General features: G+C 36.9%; 1 protein-coding gene across 2 annotated transcripts; it reads left to right on the top strand.

The window, feature by feature from the left end:
- The first annotated feature begins 8,508 nt into the window (after positions 1 to 8,508).
- Positions 8,509 to 16,619, top strand: saal1 (serum amyloid A-like 1). 2 transcript variants are annotated; one of them, XM_044356937.1, is made up of 14 exons: positions 8,509 to 8,653; positions 9,916 to 9,982; positions 10,186 to 10,385; positions 10,987 to 11,088; positions 11,693 to 11,776; positions 11,923 to 12,002; positions 12,095 to 12,154; positions 12,235 to 12,350; positions 12,519 to 12,681; positions 14,020 to 14,102; positions 14,202 to 14,387; positions 14,783 to 14,940; positions 15,084 to 15,176; positions 15,977 to 16,619. In XM_044356937.1, the coding sequence occupies exons 2-14, from the start codon at positions 9,964 to 9,966 to the stop codon at positions 16,052 to 16,054; spliced, it is 1,422 nt and encodes a 473-aa protein (XP_044212872.1). In that variant the 5' UTR covers positions 8,509 to 8,653; positions 9,916 to 9,963; the 3' UTR covers positions 16,055 to 16,619. The 2 variants fall into 2 exon arrangements, with proteins under 2 accessions (XP_044212872.1, XP_044212873.1); XM_044356938.1 differs by lacking the exon at positions 9,916 to 9,982.
- The last annotated feature ends 6,055 nt before the right edge of the window (positions 16,620 to 22,674 follow it).

Here is a 22,674-nt window from a genome sequence, read left to right on the forward strand (position 1 = left end):
TCTCGACAGCCCTTTATATTGAGACTTGTGAGATGAGTGGGAACTCAAGTTTTATTGCTAGGACATGACAAACATGTGCTGAATGAATGTCTGACGCCTTTCACAAGTCCAATATAATTATTCCAACATCCTCCTTATCTCTTCATTGGGCAAATATGCTTGCACTTCAATTAAGAATTTATATTTCCAGAGGAATTGGCAGCAATAAAACAGTAAGGTCCACTGTTCCAAACTTATTCTTCAATGTCAAAGAGTGAACAAGTTTTGAAAATGTAACAGATACACACACACACACACACACACACACACACACACACACATATATATATATATGTATATGTGTGTGTATATATATATATATATATATATATATATATATATATATACAGGCGGGTGACCCCTACAGTTAGGGGATCTGGTGGCTCTGTTATGCTGTGGGGGGGCATTTTGTTGGCATGGTTTGGGTCCACTTGTCCCCTTAGAGGGAGGGGTCACTGCAAATCAATACAAAGTTGTTCTGAGTGATCACCTTTATCCTATGATGAAACATTCCTATCCTGATGGGAGTGGTCCCTTCCAGGATGACAATGCCCCCATCCACAGGACACGAGTGGTCACTGAATGTTTTGATGAGTATGAAAGTGAAGCACATCATATGCTATGGCCTTTGCAGTCACCAACTGAACACCTATGGGAGATTTTGGACTGACATGTTAGATAGCGCTCTCAACCACCATCATCAAAACATCAAATGAGAGAGTATCTTCTGGAAGAATGTTGTTCATCCCTCCAAAAGAGTTCTGAGACTTGTAGAATCAATGTCAAGGCTGAGTAACGCTATTCTTTAAAAAGATATTCCCTCATTTGGTGTTTTGATGATGGTGGTGGAGAGCACTGTCTAACACGTCAGTCCAAAATCTCCCATAGGTGTTCAATTGGGTTGAGATCTGGTGACTGAAGGCCATAGCATAAGATTCACATCATTTTCATACTCCATTCAGTGACTCCTCGTCATCCTGGAAGAGACCACTCTCATCAGGATAGAAATTTTTCATCATAGGATAAAGGTGATGACTCAGAACAACTTTGTATTGATTTGCAGTGACCCTTCTCTCTAAGGGGACAAGTGGACTCAAACTATGCCAGCAAAATGCCCCCCACAGCATAACAGAGCCACTGGATCTCCTCACTGTAGGGGTCAAGCATATCTATCTATCTATCTATCTATCTATTTATCTATCTATCTATCTATTTATCTATCTATCTATCTATCTATCTATATATATATATATATATATATATATATATATATATACACACACATACACACACACACACACACACACACACACACACACACACACACACATATATATAGATAGATAGATAGATAGATAGATAGATAGATAGATAGATAGATAGATAGATAGATAGATATAGATATATATAAAATCATAATCATACAAGTTCTAAAGATCATAAATAAATAGATAAATAAAATCAAATATATCAAGGCACAGCAAAAACAAGATCACAGTACAAAATTGAAAGGAAAGTAGAGATCTCATCAGTCAGTATGACAAACTGTGACTGTCCATGCTGAAGCAAGAGCCTGCGTCACTCTATCTGCCATCTGCTTTGCATTTGATAGACAGGTGGATCATTAACAAACCATTAGTCAGCAATGGAGCAATGTTTTTTTAAGGCATGGGGCTGTTTTGTCATATGCACACAGACAACATGTACGTGCACAAGCTCGCAAGTGATTTGTGCCACTGGTTTAATGCAAGTCAACAGTGATGTATATAGATTTATATATAGATTTATATAGATTTATATAGATTTCAAAATATTTAGGGCCTGAGCCCCAAAGGGGCAAAGACCCTCTTGTATCTATTCTGTTTCTTTCTTTCTTTCTTTATTATCTCACCACTTCAGACCTAAATTTGACCCCCTAAACATGTTCAAAAACTGACCAAATTTGGCACGCACATCAGGTCTGGTGAAATATTTGATAAAATGTGAAAATTATCCCCCAGAGTGCCAAAATGTGCTCTATAGCGCCGCCTATGTATCTAAAATGGCTGCCACGGCCCATAGGAATGTCATCGAGAGATCAAACCAAAACTCAATTATTCCTCTCATCAAGACCCACAAATTATACACTGACACCCCTAACCTAAATCCAACAGGAAGTCCACAATTCACCCATGAAAGTATGACTTTGTGCCAATTTTGGACCTTGAATAAACGCTATGTCCTCCTAGGGCGTTAATGGTATTGGCTTCAAACTTTAATACATGACTTATCACACTGTGCTGAACAAAAGTAATTAAAAACTTTGTAATAACTTGAACGGTTTAGATTTTGTAAGCCCTGAAAGTTGGAGTGCCACATCGCACCTTACAATATAAACCAATGGGGAGGCAATCTCTGGGCATGGACTTTGTGCCAAACCTTGGGCATCTGACGTCTAAACTATAAGTCCGACCACTTTCAAACCTGTATCAATGGATTTGCGATGAAAATTCCTACTAAAATATGATTTTTAATGTAAGATTTGGCCATAGTCATGGGATTTATGAGGATATTTCACAAGAAGAGTACTCTGAAATCCTTCTCTCCAGCTGAGAGGGACAAGGAGGGAAGAAAGTGGGGGGATGGGTGCCACGGTTAAACGCAGCTCATTTTTGAAGGATACAGCAGAAAGGTCTATATACATACAGTACATTATATACAAACTTTGTATGAAGTTTGGTGTTATTATCATTTATTTTACAATAATTATGACTTTAAATGTATAATTCAGTAGTGGGGATGACCTATGAGGGGAAGGGAAAACATGGAGTGAGAGTGACAGTTTAGTGATAAAGTGCCACAGAAAAATAAAATCGAAACTAAAATTTGTAGCTTTGTACTTCAGTTTCTCCTTCATTAGGGCCCAAGCACCTAGCGGTTCGCTCACACTCTCCATTCAAATATATGAGCATTTTTCTGTGTCCAGCTGCAGTTACTTATTGTCTCTACACATCTGACAGCAGTGTTCGATGATTACTTTTTTGTCGAGGAGTGCATGTGTTCCTAAATGAAAAAAATTGGGAGCACACAGAAATTTAGGAGCACACTGAAAAATGTTCAAATAACTGTTTATTTAAGACAACAATTTATCACATATATATCTAAATGCTTTGTGTGTGTGTGTATGTAAATCAAAATTTATGTTCTCTTTAGGGGTGCTTGATTATGGCAAAAAGCATTATCACAATTATTTTTGCTCAATATTGACATCACGGTTATTTAACACGATTACTTTTTGACTAGCATTTTTGGCGATTGCCGATATATACACATATTTTTTCCCACTTGGCTGAGGAAACTATTGCATATGCAAGCATAGATTGTACTAAGTATGATCAAAAAAGACAATATATGATGGAAAAACTCAGGAAGACTGGAGTTCCGGAGCTCAGCATTAAGACTTTAATGAACCTGCCAAGTGGGTGGAGTAGCATTTTTTTTTTTTTTTGAGTTTATTAGACAGACAGGATTGATGTGTAGGATTGAATATTTGGTCTACAGTCCGAAGCAGAGGGTGACGGTAATGTGCCTAATATGCTATAATTTAGCTATTGTTGAAGCGTGTGGCAGTGGCGTGGCGTTGAGTTTTGATGTTTCGCCATGACAGAGGAAATTGCTATGACTTTAGTGCAAATGCTCCAGTCTGCCCCAAACTTTGCATGTTTGATAAGAGTCCCGGCCTGAACACGTCCTCATGACAATATTCAGTCAGTGATGCAAACTGGCTGAATAGCGCCCCTTACGAAATTGCAGCAAAGCAGCCCCAGCAGCAGGCGAAATAGTGGACAAAGGAAGTGATGTTTATCTCCTTCTTGCACTGTCTGAAAACAGCCCGGGTCTGAAGACGTCTACATGCCCGTCACAGAAGCCCTTCGACTGCACCATAGCCTGATGTGCACAAGGGCGCGAAGGCCCGTTCAACGCTGCTTGCAGCTTTAATTAAAAGTTGTGTTTGCAAAAGTTTTATGGGAGAAAAAAAGCTTTCATCACATTTGTCACGCTTCAAGGATACAAAAAATGCATTTGAGTAAGAAACACTGAATGTAACTATAAAACAACTTTATTTGTTTGCAAGAAAACTCCACAGGGCACTTCTAAAATGCTGTGTTACAACATGTTTTGTCAATCTGGTCACATTATTTTCTTAAATTTGACTTCTATACCGGACATTCATGTAATAATCTTTGCTTGTTAAATACATAAATTTTGTAACTTAAAGCAATTGTTTGTGTTGTTTTGCTCATTTTAACTTTGGTGGTAACTAAATGCTAAAGTGATGAAAATCAGAAAAAAACAAGAAACTCATTCATTAAGAAATATTTTATTCCACTATGTTTGGAGTTAATGTTTGTTTTAAAGCTGTAAGAGACTGTACTGTGTTATCTAAATTGCATCTGGATCACAAACAACGCAGGATGTGAACTGAGCTGACAGGCCTACATCCTTGGTTACAGTCTTGCTCTACTTGCAGTGTTGCGTTGTTACACACAAGACTTGGCAGCATATCAAGCTGCAAACTCTCCAACTCTCGGGCAGTGTCATGATGATAGGTTCATGATACGCCAATAGCAACCGTATGTTTAAACCCAATTTAACACTTGAAAACTTTTTTTGGAGACGGAGAAAACATATAAGTCACAATATTACACCAAGTCTACTAAACAGTGAATTTAACACCAAAATAATACTCGACTGGTATTGGTCAACAGATGCTTGAACAGATGAGCACTAAGTCGTATAACTGCTTTGCATGTGTGTATAATATATTATTGGATTATGGTCCAGTCCCATCTCAATCAATCTGGGATATGCTCGAGATTTTTTCAGTTTAGTATTCTAGTAATTATAATAATACAACTGCTAAAGATCATGAATAAATAGATAAATAATAACAAATACATCAAGGCACTACAAAAGCAAGATCACTCAACTCAAAGGAAAGTAGAGATCTCATCAGTCAGTATGACCTGAACCAACAACGACCTCAAACTGTGACTGTCCAAGCTGAAGCAAGAGCCTGCGTCACTATAATCTGCCATCTGCTTTGCATTTGATAGACAGGTGGATCATTAACAAACCTAAACATCCTACAATGATAAATACATATCAAAAATGACAAGGAATCAGTGTTTCCACTAAGTATCTTGCTCTTCTCAGGGTAATCATTTTTCTTCCCAATTACATTCACAGTAGGGGAATAGGAATACACTACATATCATGAGACAATAGAGAATTGTTTAGCAGTGGAGATTACAGAGTTAGAGGGTAACTAATGATATACTTTTCATGTTTTTGGTTGTATTAAGCCATTGCAGGTGATGTTACAGGCAACTGTGATAATGGATTTACAGGATTTTCCATCGGTGAGATAAACTATGTTGATTAGTCTGCTGTTTAATTTAATGGATTACACAAAATAGACATTTTGTATTTGGTTACCCTATCTGTAAACCATTTCTCAACTGAATTTTGAGGAAATGTAGAATATCACATCTCTAACACAATATAAAATTGCATGTATTTTGGAAAAAGATTTTAGTCATAATGTCTGCCCTTAATATTTTTAGTTGTATTGTTCTTAATGTAATATAGAAATGCACAAACCATATAATTATAAACATTTTTGAAAGGAAACAAGGTGATTGTATGCCAATGTATCTAGCAACACTGCTGTCACAACTTAAGCCAATTAAACACAAAGCTTATCTTGTACTCAACTTCTTAAGTTTAAAATACAAACTTATGAATTCAGTTTGAAGGCAGCAGCAGTCTAAGTCTAGTGGCAGGTCTCTTCTAACTACACAGATTTTGGTGGAACAGTTTTTATCCTTCAGGCCACCTGATCTCAGGAGGATCTTCAGTGCTACATGTAAATTTGTGACCCATTAGGGGTCAATTATAAAGTGACTGATGTATTAACCAAAGTTTAACAGGTGAGGTATTAGGGCTTAACTGACAGACTTATACTCGACAGGGCACCGGTTTCTGCTATCACATCTATCAAAACTTGTGACCCTGCCTAAATAAGGTAACCATATTTTATTTAGCCACATTTTCTTGAAAATAGGGTTGTTGTGAAAAAAGGGCTCACCAATAAAGCAACTGTTTCTGTTGTTTTGCTCATTTTAACATCAGTGGTAACTAAATGCTAAAGTGATGAAAATCAGAAAAAAAAGAAACTCATTCATTAGGAAATATTTTATTCCACCGTGTTTGGAGTTAATGTTTGTTTTAATGCTGTAAGAGACTGTACTGTGTTATCTAAATTGAATCTGGATCATACATAACACAGGATGTGAACTGAGATGACAGGACTACATCCTTGATTACAGTCGTGCTCTACCTGCAGTGTTGCATTAATACACACAAGACTTGGCAGCATATCAAGCTGCAAACTCTCCAATTCTCAGACAATGTCATGATGATAGGTTAATGATACGCCCATAGTGACCATGTGTTTAAACCCAATTTAACACTTGAAAACTTTTTTTGGAGACGGAGAAAGCGTTTAAGTATATAAGTATAATATTACACCAAGTCTACTAAACAGTGAATTTAACATCAAAATAATACTCGACTGGTATTGTTCAACAGATGCTTGAACAGATGAGCACTCATTTGTGCAAAGCAGTGATACAACTTAGGAAGTAATTAATTACTCCAGCTGGTGGGTTGATCTTTCACATCCCATCACAAAAGCTGTTCACTCACTTGTTTTATCTGTGAATATTTCTTGGAAACAAATAAAGCTTTAATTTGCACGTCCTCAAATAGCTATTCAGTGAGACTCCTCCAAGTGCAAATAGGGTTTTGATCCACTCCCACAGGTGGACAGCTGCAAGATGAGGAAGGTGTATAGTCATTCCTGGCTGACAGCGTATTCTGTGTTTATTAAGGGAGGACAGTAGACTCGCCAAATTACCTCAAGACAGTTTTGATTAGAGGCAGGACTATTAAAGACTTTGTAATCCATGTTGACATAATACTACTGTGTCAACAGCACTGTCTGGCATCATTTCTGAGCTGACTGGCAGTGTCCTTGTACTCAGGCTTTAACACATTAATGCAACAGAAATGTATGACAACAACCACGATAAAGTGGTCAACTCCATGTATGCAGTATTTTTCCACATTCAGTTGGCTGAAGCTGAAAGATATTAAAGGAATGATACAAAACCACAGGAGACTGAAATGTTCTTTTTCTATGGATGATAGATGTTATCTTTGTAATAGTTTCTGTAATGATTTTAAGATAGGCTATTAAAGTAAGATAACTGATTTATTGGTTGAATGTCTTTCTGCTTATACCATATTTATTTAAAAATGCTATATCTAGAAACTATAGTCCAAATCCAAATTTCTTTAAAAAGCAATAAATTAAATCAAAAAGCATATAAGATTTTGATTTTGAAAAAGCATAAAAGATTTAAGACAAACAAACCCATAATCCTATAGGATTCTAAATGATCAAAATCCTATAGGAGTGTAAAAGTTTCGAACTATAGGTCCTTTTGGACTTTTATAAGACCTTATAGCATTTTTGTAGCATTAATCATATATTAATCCTAAAATCCAATAAGACTTTATTCTATAGGATTTGCTCCAAAATAAAGTAGAATATTTAATTGGAAATTCCTTTTGGAATCATACATACATTTTTGAATAAGGTTACCTAAATTGTAAAGGTGGCAATATCTCAAAACCTAGGCATGCAACTACGTAGATTAAAGGTGAATGATTTGGGTGAACTGACCCTTTATGCAAACCAACTTCATTCCACTAATATGAAAAGCTACACCCAGCTGACATTAAATTTTTTCCTCCTGATGCTGTAAGTTTCTGAAACTTTACCATCACTAACATGAGGTCAGTGGTGGAAAAAGTACTAAGATCCTTTATATAAATAAAAGTAGCAATACCACAATGTAAAATTTCTCCACTACAAGTAAAATACCTGAATTTAAGATCATACTTAAGTAAAAGTACAAACGTAATATCAGCTAAAAAAAAAAAAAAAAAAGGTCCAGTATTGAGCAAGAGCACCTCAGCTCATTTTGTGGAAGAGGAAATTGAAACTGTTTCCTATGTCAATAAAGAAGAAGAAATAGTAATAATAAAAAAATATCGAATTGTATAAACTACCCTCTTTTTTCCCCAAAACTTTCTTTATTTACAACTAAGAGGTATAACAACAATTGTCATACAAAAACAGTAGAACAAGCTTTGTATAAGCCAGAGGAATCCAAAGTCTATTCATTGTAAGTCTTTTTAGAGTTCAAGTAAAAAGTCTTCTTAGCTTTTTTGCTCTTCATATGATCATATTCATGTCATATTCACATGATCCATCCTATGCAGTGCATGAATGTATTGATGGTGATGGACTGCAGGTGGCGGTATTAGTTTTAACTTGACGTGGTCGAACACAAGAAGAAGACTGAGCACCGTCACCGCGCGTGCGCATACAATAGTTTTAGCTAAATGGAGGCTGTTTGAAAACTCTTCTGAACAAGTCAACAAACGCGATTTTATTTTATGTTTACCAGCTAGCTTCGTTCATCCAGAAAGGGCACTATGGGTGAGTCGACATGTTATAAGTTGTGGAGCATGTAGCAGAAACACGGAGAGCAACTAACACGTTAATAACGAAGTGTGTTAGCTGCCTGTTTAATTGTTTACCAAACGTTAAGTTTGCACCGAGACCACAGTTACTTTATCGATTCAACAGCACCACGAGCAACAGATAATAACCATGAAGTTACAGAAACATATCTAACAAAAACTGAAATTTATAACCAATGATTTTAGGATTTATTGCAAGGCTGTAAGACTGCATTAGTTTTAACTGGGACTAAATGAGATGAGATGTCTGTTTAGTTTATTCCAGTGAATTAAATATCTGTCTAATCAAGGTACGTCATTTCACTGATGCCAAAGTCCTTTATGGGCTACAAATATACCAATATGTATTAACGTAACACCCCCAATCTCACATTTGCACACCTGCGATCTTTCATCTTGCATTACCTTTACAATAACGCAACTTGTATTATTGTTATTATTATTAATACACTGCAGATACTGTTTACTCATGTTCAATGTCTTGAACATTCATCTCATTCTCTTCTATTTAATATTTAAAATTTAAACCTGTAGTTTCTCCTCTCACTTAAAATATATTTTGTATTTTTCTTCTATTGTAAATTATTTCTCTTTTATATTGTTTAGGATTACTTAACTTTGTGTATGTTTTTGACTGTTATGCACCACAACACAGAGGCAAACTCCTTGTATGTACAAACCTATTTGGCAATAAACCTGATTCTGATTATGAATATCTACATAGAGCAGTCCTGCTTATTGATTGACAGCGTTAAAGGATAGGTTCACAGTTTTTCAAGCCTATTTTAAAACAACAGTCAGGTGCCCATATTAACATTAAAAGAGGTTTTCCTCGCTGTAATCATTCCTCCTGTTCATACTGGCTATTAAAAGATCCCCTTTCAATGTAACTGATGGGGGCCGCAGTGTGTCCACACAGTCATTTTGTGCAAAAATCTATTCCAAAGTTTATCTGAAGCTTGTATGAGGCTTCAGCAGTCTGAGGTAATCATATCAAGTGGATATCTGCCACATTTACAGTCTTTTTGGAAAAATTCCCTCTTTGTGTTTCCTCGGACAGCGTTGAGCTGCGGTGGAAGTATAGTAAAAAAAAAAAAAAAGAGGAACTTTGGCACTAAAAAGTATAACGTTTAACAATATCTACTTGATTTGACTAAACTGGATGGCTGAAGCTTCATATTAACTTCAGATTAACTTTTAAATGCATTTTTTATACAGAAGGAGGGCTGTGGATTTTGGCGCCCATTACTTGCATTGAAAAGCACTATGAAGGGATCTTCTAATGGTCAGTATGAACAGGAGGAATGATTATTGCAAAAAAAAACAAACAAATAAAAAAAAAACTATTTCAGTTTTCATTTAGGCACCTGACTATTACTTTAAAACACACTTCAAAAATTGTGAACCTGCCCTTTAAACTCTATCACCTGTCCAGCCATATTGATCAACTCTAATCCACACCACTGTTTTTCCTTTTTCTCTCTTCAGACTGTAGTATTGATGGTGTTCAGGAAGAGGAGAATGAGAGATCCTCATCTCCAAGAGGGAAACAGTCCCCAGTAATGGACCGTAACCCATCACCACCCCCAGACACAGCCGATGGAGAGGAGGATGAAGATTTGGACGCTATTGGAGACACTGTTTACAGCAAGCACTGGCTTTTCAGCACCCTGACCCGCCTCATCCATGTAGGCAGGCTGTTGTTACTAACGTCAAAATTCAGGTGTTAAATGTCATTTAACACTTGAAAATGAAAGAGGGAAAATAACAAGCGAGCATAATCTAAAATTGTTTGGAAAAGATGCCGGAGTGTGCAAATGCTGCATTGTGTAGGTTTTACTTGCACCATAGGAAGGACTTCAGTAAACCCATCTGCATTTAAATTTGAGCTGAAAGATTGCATTCTGTCAGGGGTCCCTCTCTGTATATATGTTAACATATCTATAATATCTATATGATATTTAAATGGTGATGGGGACAATTTTGACAGGTATTCATCCACATCGACATGAGTTTGATCCATGACCTGTGTTTAAGGTATCAGGCTTTTTGGGGCAAAAATCAATCAGAGATTTAATGCAGATCCGCATCCAAAATTGCCTCCTTCCCTTGCATGCATACTCCATCTGACAAATATTTATCAAATACTTTTTCTAATCAGCCAACTTACAGAACACCAATCAAATAAATTGGAGTGAAAATCTTAGTTACAATTAGTGCTTAATTGATGCCCACATATGCTGTTGCTCTATGCTGTACAGTCCATTGTAAAATGGTCATGTCTTCCAGATGGTCACAGAGCATTCAGATGAGGACTCTGAAGGTCAGATGCAGCTCACTGATGATGATGAGGAAGATCTTTGTAGAGTCTGGGACATGGCAATGGATAAGGTGGGGTGCTTTTTCTTTGATTAATTGGCTTAATATTCATTAAGTTTGTTTACCAATCTTTTCTGCAGTGGTTTCCTTGTTAAAGGGCAATTTGTGTTTATTTCTTGTGACATTCAAATGGATCCTTTTGGTTTGAAAGAAGTCTTTAAGAGAGACACAAATATACAGCTACTGGAATCTTTCATGAACAGTGCAGTTTTGACAGCCTGAGTGGTATTTATGGAGGTAACGCCAACAAAAAGACAACTCAAACTTTGTTATTTTGCATTGGAGCTGGAGGTGATTTACAAAAAATATTTTGAGTAATAAACACAAAATGTGCTTCTTGCAGATAATATCTTGATTTGATGTTTAGTTACTGATATCTGTACAAAAAATAAAAAATAATCTCAGTAATCTAAGTATGTTTTAACAGTTACTGCAGGATGTACTGCATTCTGCAGATTCAGGATAGTTGACCACAAATAATTAAATATGCTGCAGCTGTCTTTGTGTCCATCATTCATATTGCATTACTAAAGAATCATGCCATGTGTTACACTTGGAAGTGAGTGATGTAAATATTTACATACTGATTGACTGTTACTTTACCATCTGTGTGCAGGATGTGGCTGGTTTTCTGCAGGAATTCAAAGCCACAGATATCCTCCTCGGAGTTATAGCCAAATCTCGTTGTCCACGTCTCACAGTGAGTGAACCATTGCCAGTTTTTACATTCTATGTCAAAATATACTTTTGCGGTGTTATGTGTATATTTGATGCTATATTGTATTTCTGTTCTTAGAGGATCTATTATATGTCATAGATTTGTATTTTGCTTTGTCTATTCTTTAGGAAATTTGTGTGGGAATCCTTGGGAACATTGCTTGTTTTCCTGACACTTGTGTGACTCTCAGCCAAAATGAAGACTTAGGGTGGGTAAAAGTCCATCTGTAATAGTCTGTAAATAGATCCTGTACACTATTCTGATTCATTTTAGTTAATGTGAGTCCCTGTGTGTCCACAGGGCTGTGCTGTTGCTTCTTTTTGGAGATACGGATCCTCCTACTCTTCTGGAAACAAGCAGGTGACGTTTGCATTTTCTGTGGACATGTGAGATGGAGAGACTGAGAGAGAAATATTCATGTTTTCTGATAATGTTTGCAGATTAGTGCTGACCTGTGTCTCTCAGAAAGATGTCAGTTCCACATGGCTTCAACGAATACAACAGCAGGCGTCTGTGCGCTCAAACCTCCTTTTCATCATGTGCAGCTCTACCAACAGTACTTTGCCTTTTACTCATTTCTTTACATAAGCTGATGAAATGTTAGTTATGTATAAACAGTGAAAATATGATGGACATAAACCATGATGACATTCAAATACACAACATATAGTCCCTATAAGTAACCTTTTGTCTGCTTTATAAAATAGTTTCTGTGTGTTTACAGCGGACCTGCTTGAGAAAGTTGGAGAGCTTGTTGACAAACTGTTTGACCTTGACGAGGAGCTGATGAAGAGTTGGATCACAGCTCAGCCTAGTGAGGAGGGTGATGAAGGTGAAAGCCGCCTGGACGTGGCCTCATGCCTTCTTGAGGCAGCCAAGCAGCTTAGGTAGGAATCTGAAATTGAAATTCCAGAGAATATTATAGAGTTAGTTGTGTCTGCGTGATTATATTTACTTTAAATTACAAATAGGAACATTTTCCATGGAAAGAGTTATTAGTTAAAGGTCAAAAATTAACTAATTGTGTCAATTACCTCAGATTAGAGATTTTAAACTGCTGGCAATTTTGGCATATAAAACCAGTTGCATCATTGAAAGTACTGAAAACATAAAATAATGTTATCTGACTTAATAATAGGTGCACATTTGCTGTCTTAACATAATATAAAAGTTTATAAGTCAAGGCTCCACCTGTGCAAGTACTGACTTAATCAGTTAAATGAAAATTAGTGTTATTTTAAACACACCTTTAGTACATATTCTGTCTGGTATTGCTCTGCTTTCCTTATTAGTGGATACAAGTGCAACCTCTTTGATACACCTACACATGAACAAATTGAGGTTTATGTAGCTCACATGCAGATCTGAATTATTGCCAGAATTTCATTTAAGTTATTTTAATGAAGATTAAACCTTTTGTATAGATCTCAGATTCTGCAGTCTTGTCGTTGTTACATATTTGTGTATTATCTAGATATTGCAATGCACTGTTTGATATTCACATTGGGCCTCATGCAAGAATATTTTCGTACTCTTATCCGATAACACTTTTTTCTGTGAGGTTTACTTGTACGAGTGTCCCAAGTTAGATTCACCAAACTCGCTTAACTGGACAAATTTGTTGTGAATAACTTATTTTGGCCTGATGAATACCACCTGTTTACAAGAATGTGTGCGTGGAGATTTTATCAATAGCATAATTGACCAAAATGTTACCAAAGAGGTAAAAAGAAGAATTTCACACTGCAGAGCTTCAAGTCCTGCATCCAGAAGTGAAAGTGTTTAGATAATATTAATCCAGCTGCCAACAATGTGTCAACGGAGTAGCGCTTTGCTGTGACAGAAATAAAGAGGGAATGGTTTGATATGAAGTTAGATGCTAAAAAAATGTATTTCTAATGCAAAGTGGTCTATGATGGGTGGCAGTCAAGGGATGTGACAGTGTGTGACATTAGACTGAAAAATATTATAGCCAGCAGTAGGTTATGTTACACTGTCAGGTGCAGGTCATGTGCAGAAATATGCCAATAAGAATCATAAAATAAAATAAAAAAATCTCTCAGTAAATTAGTAAACCATGATGATGATAATATTGTGTACATATTTGTTTTCACTTAAGAATGAATCTGCATAAAATACATAAATACATGGCAGTTATGAGATGTACTGCGTTTTAATGTTGCAGTTGACCATCAGCAGTCAACAGTATGAAATTGTTTTCACAGATTAGAGAGTCCGAATGGCTTAGAGGTTTACCTTCATGCCATCCAACTCCTCACCACCACAGATGAGGGCATCCAGAATTTTGGTAAGTCCAATCAACACAGTTTCATGTTGTGCTCAGCTGTTGCACACCGCAAAACTGAATCTAACACAAAACTGAAGATGTTACATTTGTTTCTTCTAGCTGCCCCTGATGGACCCGGCAAAGCAGTATGGGACTTTGTCTGTGAGGTTGTGTGTGAGGACCTCTGCCAGCCAAATGATCTTCCAGTTGTCCTGCAAGAGCAGAAGGGCATTTTGGTCCAGGCGTTTGCTGTGCTGCTGGCTCTGTATCGATGCCAAGATCAGTGGAGCAGCAAAAATGACACAAGTAAGTTTACTAACAGCTCCACTGATCTTTGTACCCAAGTGCACCTTGTAATTAACACGTTTCCTTGTGCATTTCACACACAGCTGCTGCTTTTTGCTGAAAACTGTATTCAAACTTCTGTATTTTGCTCATTCTGGAAAGAGAGGCTCCCCTAGACAGTTACAGATTACACTTCTATCTACATGGATATGATACAAAACAATAATGGATACAGGTCTGAGGTGTGAGCTGTTGAAGGGAAAATAAAAATAATAAAGAACATAAGGCTTAGAGTTGTATTGACCGATACTGATACTTGATCAGGGACTCCCTTCTTTTCATTTTTAATGTACCCGTTCTAATTAATAATTTCTATAATGTGTTTTGTGCAAATATCTTCTGTCTTTTGTCTCCAGGTCTGCCTCTTATTGGGTCCATTTTGCGGGTGCTTCAGTACCACAGTGAGTGCAAAGATGACTCTATGAGCAAAGACAACACACAAGATGAGCAGCTCCAGACTCTTGCAGAGATCACAGCCGAATTTCTAGCTGACATCTGCATTCAGATTCCTAAGGTAAAACCAAAGAAATGCTTTCCTGTTGGTTCAGATTGTTTGCTGAGATTCTTAAATGCAGCTTTTTGTAATTATTATGAAAATATTTTTTTTTCTCTATTAAAAACCACTTGAGTGCCTATTCTGTGTTGTGGTCTTCATAGGACACAGTGGCAGATTTGGTGAAGAAAGGTCACCTGACAGAGAAGACTTGTCTCACAGCTTTGGGCAGTTTACTTTCCAACTTTAAGACTTCAGTAAGTGCTCTCTCCACAGTGGGTTAAGTAGAGTAAAGCATTCATTGTATGCAGTTATGGAGTGAAAGTTATGAAATGGGAATGGAATTTTTCATAGTAGCATGAGGACTGAGCCACTGCTCTATTTCCCTGTACACTCAGTAATAACAAACTCTTTCTAAGGGACACAAACACACAAAGAGACAGATGTTTTACAGACTCAAGTTATCAAACAGGGTATAATACAACCAAAAATCATTAAATAAGTCAAGCATTCCTCTAGTCAAGAACTCTGTATCTAACTCTCTACTTCAAATGTACATTCTCATTACTGTTTACATTATTAGTTAAAAGAGTAGTTTTAGAGAAAATAGCACAACTATAATTAATCATATAAGTCCTTAAATGACTATAAATAAACTATAAATGTCAGACTGTTGGTTACAGCTTCTTTAATCTTGATGCTTTTCTCAGTTTCATATTGTTGAAAAAATAGATGACCTTTTGGTTTTTGAGACAAAATAAGCAATTTTAAGATGTACCTTAGGCACAGGTCATAGATCTATTTTTTTCAACTCAACCAATAAATGATTGATATGAGTTCGTTGAATTTTCTCCAAATTTCTTGTCCACGTATTTCCTCATGAATAGCCAAACCTCCCTCACATGTGCAAACAGCTGCCAGTGATGCCATTGTTTCACAAAAGTGTTAAGCATTTATTTCCGAGTGTGTGGACGTGTGATGGACTCTACCACACACCTCCAGCCCCTGTGGAAAATAAACATTATGTTTCCACCCCACCCTTCCTCCTCTTGTGCAGTTTCAGCACCTGCAGGCCATGTTGTCCGAGGCTGATCCCCAATTGGCAGACACGGTGAGGAAACGGTTTCCTGTCTGAGGCACGAAGCAGATCAGTGTTCAGCACTCATCCGGACTATCACGACTGCTCTTTATAGAGACCTCTTTTTGTTCCCCTCCAAAGATCCTGCTTCAAGTCAGACTATTTGGATTTCCATTGGAAAGACTCAGTGAGGGTGTCACACCATCATGAGTGGCGGACAATGTATTGAATTTTCTTCTTTATGTGCTTCTGTTTTAAGTTTGTGATTGTTCTGTAAATGCTATTTTTGTATTAGGTGATTTAATTTTTTTTTTAATTAAAAATGATCTGTCTTCCAAAAATTTGAGCTTATAAGCTTTTATCATCATCATCATCATCATACCTGGATGCTCAAACTTTGAGAATCAGCAGAAAAGTGACTAAAAAACATTTTAAAAAATCTGTAGTGTATAATGAAGGCTGCCTTCTGGCATCCAAAATTTACGAAGATCTAACATTTATTTTCTTTATTTAAAAATATAAATAAAACACTAGTGCAATGGAGATGCTTCTGTAGTGTTCAACATTTTAAAGTTAAAAATATAAGCACTATGTATAAATGGAGCTCTTTTTGATCAAATTATTTTTGGCTGTACGTTTTCTGTTCTCAACTATTTGCTACATATACACGTGACACACACACGTATCCCTGTCAGACATGCACCCAGAAAACTTTTCTGTAAATGGACATATCACAGCAATTTGACACATAAGCCTTTTTAAACCATAAATCAACATTTGTTTTCAGTTCTATTTCTTAAACATAAATTTCTCCATCACAATATATATTTTTATTATTCGTCTTGTTTTTTTATACAATTAAAATATAAATTTCTATGTAAGATGAAACCACTCTGAGTGTATATTGAGTCATCTTTCGAAGCATATGAGTAATGGTGCTAATGCTGATGACAACATCAAGTGTTTACCAGAGGGTGACAGTCACTCGGTAAGGACAATAAAATTAGATGAAAGGCTTGAGCGTCGCAACAATGAACTCATTTGGTTTCCAAATGTACCATTTCGCCCACTCATGGAGAAGAGCAGGACAACCTGCGCCTTTCCAGCAAGCTTACGAAGGCTCTGTGAATATAGCAGCTTTTTAATTAAAGCTTGGATTGATATGTAGAACACTCTTTCTAATGGAAATCCCGAGATGTTCAGTGTGTATGCGAGACAGAGATCACCCTATGGGAAAAAAGCCTGTCTTTTTAATCCCACTATCTCTACACACCATCTGAACCTTAACTAGACTTGTGATGCACATAGGTGGCCGGTGCCTAGATCGCCGAGTCATGTCCTTTTTGTGTTGTAAATGGCTGGAATGATGTAGATGTAATCATGCTTGGCCTTTCAAGATTGCTTGTGGCCAGTGACGTGCACTCTGCTGGGTGCTCTGTCTTCAGGCCTCGCTCCCAGGCGTGTCATGTCACAGAGATCACGGTGAAGCTCAGATGTTTCCTGCTGCCCTGCCAAACTTCATTGTCAGCCTGTCAGTCTTCACAGCCATATGATATGATCTGACTCCGTGCGCACAACATAGCAGCCCGTTCCTTATGTGGCCGGCGCTTTCTGCAAATGAACGGCGCTGAGGCATGTCAGGCCCTGTCTGATGCTGATTCTGGATGTCAGTTCTTACTTTTTCTGTTTACCTCTGCCCACACAACTCACTGTTCTTTTAAATGACCTGACATTTTTGCCTCATGGTGAAATGTGTCCTATTTTTGTCTCACATTTGTGTGAAAATTCATATCTGATCAAAGTCCTTATATAACCCGGGCAGAATACTGGCTTTAACCTGTGATCGAGTGGGATGAAGAGGCATTTTCTGCAGATGCTTCAGTCAAAGGGATTAGGACTCTCTCTCATGATGGAAGACAGTCTGTCATTCAACATCAACATGGACATCACATGTTTTACATAAAAGGATTCTTGTGTCATCCGTGTAGTACCAGTTGCTGGGGGAGCAGGAGGGATAATGAAGGATGAAGAATACATGTGCAGTGTCACGTTCCCTCTCCTTTGATTCCAAGGCCCGGCCTCTTCACAACCACCTGGTGAAGGCGTGTTAATAAAGAAACATGATGCTATTGGGTGCAATCAAAGCCCCTTTCAGTTCATTTCCTGAGTTCTGTGGCTTTCTATCTCTTGTCAACAGAATCACAATGAAACTTTCCCCTTCGTGATGCCTAATTATCAAAGACACTGACGTTTCCTGCTTGCAGAGAGTGATGTGGTGACGCTAACGCTTGCATTTGCCTTCACTACCGATTCTACCTCTTCAACTAGCTTATCTGTTGTATTGATAAACTAGACACCAAGGATGCCATGAAGAGTGCTGTGCAATTTTATTTTTGTCACCTACACAGCCCAATTTATGAGGAAGTAGAAAGGTTTTGCATCAACAAGAATCATTTTCTATGATATCATATGCAGTGAAAGCTCCAAAACACAAGTTGAACATCCCAAAACAAATATAAAAATTTTTTGCCTCTACAAATGATGGAAATGAAAAGCTGCTATTTTTTCTATACTGTGCGATGAAGTCCGCTTAGTCAAATATAGTATTACATATATAAATGTAATATTACATTTTATTAACATCAAATAATACTGCTTTGTAATACAGGTGCCTTATTGAATTGTGTTTTTAAATACTTATAACGGACAAATCATGTGGTATTTGAAGATATAAGGTACTGAAATAATACATGTTGCATATGATGCAAATATATACTTAAATGAATCAAAACACATTAAAAAAGGTTTTTGGTTTAATTGCACAATATTTTCAATGAGCCTTTTTTAATCGCTATCATTTTTGTGCCTTGTGTACGATGTTTCTATTTTGAATGTGCCAGGTGTTTATGGGCACAGCTCTATCCTGTCCTCTCCTTGTGTACACTGACGCCTGTCACCAAGTGGCATATGCTGTTGTTTGTTCTGCAATGAAAGAATTGAAGCTAATTAAAGAGATGTAGTCCTGCAGCAGGAAGTGTACGTAAGCAGACCATTCACTGTTCTGATTAGTTAGTTGTTCAAACAAGACTCGGGATCAGGTGAAAGACTGGAATTCTATTGATGAAGTGCATTTAGAAGACCTTGAATTCACTGTGGAAATTCAAATAACACCGGTACTGCAGTCAGGAGAGGAAAGCCTGTCCGAACATCCCACTGAACCTTTTTTTACTTAAGTAGACGTAAAATCTATACACAGAATTTCTTCAAATGCACACACATGCAGTAAATATTGTCTTTCGAAATGCAAATGTTCATTATGAATATTCTGTTACAAAAACTGATGTCTAAACCACAACGTTTCCTTAAATTTGTTATTGAAAAATGCATAATTTTCCTGTTTTTGGTTTTGCTTTTCAACTCTACAAAATGTGTACTGTGTAATATATGAGATTAGAATGTATTTAAGTAATATACTTAAGTCTGTGTTTACATATTCATATAGATTCATGTTATATTAGTTTAGTTTAGTTTTACTTTCTGTGTCATACCAAATGGGATTACAAAACACCTCTTTATAGCACTGTCTATGCATAAGACTCACTATTTTGTAGGCTTGACATTGTCTATCATTCATCTCTGTGTTTTATATTGAATGCTGGAATAAGAACTCATAGCTGTAATTTATACATGACCTTACTAAAAATATAGCTCAAATAAATAAATAAAGCTCAATCGGCTCATCTACGTGGATAATCATCAGTATCCCTCGAGTCTGCTTGAACTTGATGAAACTGCATTTTCATATTATACACACTTAGCTTGGAAAAAAGACAAACTTCATCTGGAAACACTGCCTTCATGTCAGACATTCATATTTAAAAAAATCATGAGGAATGTAATTGTTTTAAATAGTCAAGTTTTATCGTGCTCATTTTTCTCAGACCCTGTTTTGTTTTGTTGGATGTGATTGTTGTAAAGTAATGTATTTTTATATGTAACTTATTTTACCCAGACATTTTGGCCAGCAGGTCTCCCTTGTAAAGGAGATAAGATATCTCAAGAGACTTCCTGGTCAAATAAAGGTTAAATAAATAAAAATGTATACATCAAACATCAAAAAATGTAACCAGCATCTTTCAGTAACACATTTAGTGTGTTACAGTATATACTCACAAATAACATATTTACATTTTCAAAAGAATTGTACACCAAATACCAGAAGAAGGAAAAGAAATGGATGTTAAACAGTTGAAAATGTTGAAATGTGTGAACAGCCAACTCAACCCATATTTAATTAATTAACTCCTGTTTTTATCTTATTAAGCAAAGCGTTGCGTAGTTCCCAGTAAAAAGGACAATAGAAAACAAAACGGAACACAAACAAACAACCCACATGACAGGTGGCATCTGCTGAAGTATCTCTGAGCAAGAGGCTGAATTTCTATCACAGGCACTGTGACCTCTGACGAATACAAATTATTATCGTATTATTTTACTATTATTTATGTATCTTCCAAATGCCCGGTGAGACATAGTGCGGTTTTAAGTTCCCATGCTTCTGCTAGGCAGCACCAAGGGTGAGATTAGCCTGAGAGATCTCTTGTATGCTCAGACACTGTGAGTAAATCCCCCTTATTGAAGTGAACAGAACTGGGACAGACTGGCTGGGGTGCAGCTCTAAACACACTCACATGTCTGTAACACAACATCCCCATCAGAACTAAAGAAAACCTCCAGAGAGTCATCAGAAATAAGAGCTCAAATAATAAACATGTTATAAACAAATGTCTTGTATTCCTTGAAAATGCCATTCGAGCATTGAAACCAGTTTGGTTGCCTGGATAACTGGGCGGCCCTTCAACAGCCTTTGAATGGCTGGTTTTCTAAGAAAGTAGGTTATGTTTCAGTAATGAGATGTGTGAATGGATTGAGGACTCTCTCATTATCTGACTGCAGTGAAGCAGAGGAGCCTCTTCAGGAACCAAAAGAAATCGATATCGAATGCAAATGTAGTCAAGTGTTTGAGTTCAGGTAGCTAATAACAAGGGCTGAGTATAAAGTTTACAGTGTATTTTGATGAGTATAAAAGAGCATTTAAAGCACCTTGAACCTTTTTGTGTTTTTTGTCTGATAAGTGTGTATTTACAATGGACATTTGGCACAACTTGCACCATATAATGTGGCAGAATATTCTTGACTTGAATCTTCCGCTTGAAAAATGTTTATTAATGATCTCATCCTTGAAGCTAATTATCCATACACCACTGTCCACATAACGTAGCCGGGTCACCAGGAGAGGGAACGACAATGAGCCATCTTATTCATGCTGCACTCTCTGACCCATGTCAAAGTACTCAATGTCTTAAAGCATCTCAAAGCATCTGTGTCAATTACCCTCTGAATGGCGGGTCACAGACGACACGAGCCACATCACATTATTAATAAGAGTAAGCACTAACTGTTTCAACATACATTAACACGGTTGACAGGGGGAAAAAGATAATATTGGGGTTATTGTAGTCATGTTTACTGCAGAAAAACATCAGTTAGAAAAAAAAAAAAATCATGATTTGGAAACTGAAATCCAGTGACAATAAATGAAGATCTGGTCCAGAGAGCTGTCAAGACACGAGGAGATCAAAGACGTGGCCACAGCATCTGCAGCATAAAAGTGACGTCTGTGTAAATGTAATTATAAGTAGACTGGGACGTGCTTGATGCTGCCCTGTAGAAGCCCACCTGAGTGTTTGTGCGTCATGAAAGGAGCAGTTCATTACTGAATGCTAAACATTATCACGGCCGTACAATCTAGTAGTTTTTGTCCTTTCCCTTGCTTTCTTTTCTCTCATGGTAAAAATAAAAAGCCACAATACCTTTTCTAGGAAACATTTAACTTTTTTTCCCCATGTATTAGTCATAGAGCTGACATGTGTATAATGCTCTTTGTATTTGCTTTAGGCAGCAGCAGCTTGGCTAACTATTTCTGACGTTCGCTGACGTATTCTGGTGTCAATGGACGGCCACAGAACTACAAAGTTAACAACATGGACAAGCGATTTTATATTACATAACATGTTGTCAGAATCACTGCAGAGAAGATGTGATGGAGAAAACAGATTTTTAAGCTGCTCTACAGGTAGCAGCAGGTGGCACAATTATCTGGGATGATCAAGACAGAGCCATTAGGAATCATCAGTGCCATTTGAAACCATCATACAAAAGGGAATTTCACTGTGTGCTGCTAGTTTTATCAGCTACTCTTCAGCCATTGTCACATCATCTCATCTCTCTACTCTCATTTAAGAACCTAATGTCATATAAAAATGGCTTTTTTTATTATCCTAACTGATAACTGTTAACAGTTTTATTGTTTGTCTTCTTGGCCCCTGCTTGCCTCTCTGCTTTGTATTGTTTGAATGATTTTATGCATCTTTTTTTTCATAAAGCATTTTGTAATTGTGTTAAGAATGGTGGTATATATAAATAGAGTTTTATTATTATCACTGAGGCTGCAATTAACAATTCATTTCATTGTTAATTAATCTATCTGTTGCTTTTTGGGGTTGAGAAAATGTGAGAAAATGGTGAACAAAATAAATTTTTTCAATTTTCCCAGAGACCAAGACATCTTCAAACTGCTTGTTTTGTCTGACCATCAGTCCAAAACAATATTATAT

This window comes from Thunnus albacares, chromosome 7 (genome assembly GCF_914725855.1).
Source record: "Thunnus albacares chromosome 7, fThuAlb1.1, whole genome shotgun sequence".
In the NCBI taxonomy this organism is placed as follows: Eukaryota; Metazoa; Chordata; class Actinopteri; order Scombriformes; family Scombridae; genus Thunnus; species Thunnus albacares.

Coding starts and splice junctions, on each gene's coding strand:
- saal1 (XM_044356937.1), top strand. Junction 11,777..11,922: donor CTCGTTGTCCACGTCTCACA/GTGAGTGAACCA, acceptor TCTATTCTTTAG/GAAATTTGTGTGGGAATCCT. Junction 15,177..15,976: donor TTTCCAACTTTAAGACTTCA/GTAAGTGCTCTC, acceptor CCTCTTGTGCAG/TTTCAGCACCTGCAGGCCAT.